The sequence below is a fragment of the Scyliorhinus torazame genome, chromosome 5 (genome assembly GCF_047496885.1).
Source record: "Scyliorhinus torazame isolate Kashiwa2021f chromosome 5, sScyTor2.1, whole genome shotgun sequence".
NCBI classification, from domain to species: Eukaryota; Metazoa; Chordata; class Chondrichthyes; order Carcharhiniformes; family Scyliorhinidae; genus Scyliorhinus; species Scyliorhinus torazame.
This window is the reverse complement of record NC_092711.1, coordinates 173634396-173637195: the sequence shown is the minus strand read 5'-3', so window position 1 is coordinate 173637195 and position 2800 is coordinate 173634396. Positions and strand designations below refer to the sequence as shown.

At 47.7% G+C, this 2800-nt stretch overlaps 1 protein-coding gene across 1 annotated transcript; it reads right to left on the bottom strand.

Annotated features, from left to right (window-relative positions):
* Window positions 1–358: 358 nt before the first annotated feature.
* LOC140418050 (uncharacterized) lies at window positions 359–2131 on the bottom strand (the record flags this gene model as incomplete). Its single annotated transcript, XM_072501477.1, has 1 exon — window positions 359–2131. A coding segment is annotated over one exon (831 nt), but the record flags the coding sequence as incomplete, so codon positions are not given.
* Window positions 2132–2800: the final 669 nt, after the last annotated feature.

The window sequence follows — 2800 nt, the reverse complement described above, 5'->3', positions numbered from 1 at the left end:
CTGTCAGTTGGTTAATGGGGAGGGTTTCTTTCTGCTGGACTGGCCGGTCTCACGACTTTGCCTCCAGTGGGCTGATGCTCTTGAGGCTTGTGGCAAATACTTGGCTTCAAATTTCACAAGGATCACAGAGTAAAAGGGTGTTTTGGAAGGTAGATGACAGATAGCTCCTGTTTCTGTTTGAAACCCCTAAAGAATGCAAGTTTAGATGAAGATAGGCTTTGGTGGTTACATGGTTCTGTCTCAGAAGGAAACTGTCAAGCTATGAGGAACAAGTTGTCTGCAGTTGAATGGGAACTTACAATAAAATGTGTAATGATACAATCGCAGTAAAGGAATTATCACATATTTACATAAAATATAGATTCACTGATTTATTGGTACCTTGAAGAATGAATGCAGTATAATTCTTAAATTCAGTATACATACAGACAGAAAATGGAACATCCACAAGGCAAAGTCATTGTTTCAGATAAAATATGAGAATTGCTGTACAGCAACTTAATATGTGTCAGAATCTAACACTGTTTCAAGAAAAGTTGTATAAAAGCCCTCGTAATGAATAAACCATTGTTCTACAAATACATGTAGTAATGAAAAAGTATTGCAGCCTTAGCAACACAAACATTTACAAAATGTAGCAAAACCTCAGCAACAAGCAAGGTTAATGCAGAACATCTTGGGGGCGATTCTCCAATATTGGGCACAAGAGTTCGCGCCATCGTGAACGCCGTCGCAAACCGGGCCCGGTTACGTACGATTCTGGCCCCCATAGGGGCCAGCACGGCGCTGGAGCAGTTCACGCCGCATGCACGTGCAGTTGGGCCAGCTGAATCCTGTGCATGCGCAGTTGGGCCGTGCCATCCTGTGCATGCATGGGGGACTTCTTTAGCACGCCGCCCCGACTCAAGATGGAGTCGGTGTTCAGGGGCCGGCCACACCAGAAAGTAGGCCCGGGGAGGGAGTTGAAGAGGAGGCAAACCCATCCACCCGCTCCAGGTTCTGCCCTGGATGTGATTAACAGCAGGAATAGCAGCAGAATCTAACTTATCATCACTTGTGAACCCTTTGGTGTCTCAGGATGTTGGACGACTGAGTGAATCCCTCCCCACAGTGAGAGCAGGTGAATGGCTTCTTTCCAGTGTGAACTCGCTGGTGTCTCCGCAGTGTGGCTGATGTTCTAAACCTCTTTGTGCAGTGAGAGCAGCTGAACGGTCTCTCCTCAGTGTGAATGCGCTGGTGGGACATCAATACCTGAGAGCTTTTAAACCCACTCCCACAATCGGAGCATTTAAAGGGTCTCTCATTGCTGTGAGTGACATTTTGGCTCAACAAGTGATGACCGAGTGAATCTTTTCCCAGTCGGAGAGGTGAACGGGCTCTCCCCAGTGTGATTTCGCTCGTGTTTCATCAGGTTGGATGAGGTTCTAAACCTCTTTGTGCAGTGAGAGCAGCTGAACGGTCTCTCCTCAGAGTGAACGCGCTGGTGGGACATCAGTCGCTGAGAGCTTTTGAAACCCTTCCTGCAGTCAGAGCATTTAAAGGGCCTGCTCTTGGTGTGAGTGACATTGTGTTTCAGCAGGCTGGATAATTGAGTGAATCCCATATCACACACACTGCAGATGAACGGTTTCTCCCCGGTGTGAACTCGCTGGTGTCTCTGCAGGTTGGATAACCGAGGGAATCCCTTCCCACAGTCAGAGCAGGTGAATGGCCTCTCTCCAGTGTGAACTCGTTTGTGGTTCCGCAGGTTGCTAATGTCAGTGAATCCCTTTTCGCACTGAGAGCAGGTGAATGGCCTCTCTCCAGTGTGAACTCGTTCGTGTCTCCGTAGGTTGCTAATGTTATTGAATCCCTTTTCACACTGAGGGCAGGTGAATGGCCTCTCTCCAGTGTGAACTCGTTCGTGTTTCCGCAGGGTGCCAATGTCAGGGAATCCCTTTTCACACTGAGAGCAGGTGAAAGGCCTCTCTCCAGTGTGAACTCGCTGGTGGATCTGCAGGCTGGATAACTGAATGAATCCCTTCCCACAGTCAGAGCAGGTGAACGGCCTCTCCCCAGTGTGAACTCGTTCATGTTTCCGCAGGCTGCCAATGTCAGCGAATCCCTTTTCACACTGAGAGCAGGTGAAAGGCCACTCTCCAGTGTGACTGCGTTGATGCCTTTCCAGCTCGCACGGGGCTCTGAATCCCTTCCCACAATCCTCACATTTCCATGGTTTCCCCATGGTCCGGGTCATTTTGCGTCTCACCACGTTGGATGATCAGTTGAAGCCTCTTCCACACACAGAACACCTGTACAGTCTCTCCCTACTCAGAATGGTGAAGTATTTTTTCAGGCTGTGTCACTGGTTAAAGCTGTTTGCATAGTCAGTGCTCTGTAACAGTCTCACATGGGTGTGCGTGTGTGTCCCTGTGCTTTTCCAGACACACTGATGTTTAAAATCTCTAGAAGCAGACAGAATAGACAAACATTTCTCCTTCTAGATTCAAAGGCCGATGATCCCAAGAATTGAGTGACTCAGTCAGTTCTTGATGGGATATTTAGTTTGAGATATTGGCCTCAAACTCCTCTCGTTCGAACTGCCTGCAAACAGATTTTACAAGAGTAATCATTGTCAGGACAGGATTGAAACTCAGAACAGACAATTCTAGGTTCTATCGAACATTCTTTCCTCTCTCTTTCCCTGAAATGCTCTAAATCTCCATCCCACAAACTCTCCCTCCATTCTCACTCTGCTGCATCTAATATTCACCCTCCCAATTCTCCTGAAGGTGCTGATTCAGGCTGATTGATAGATCCA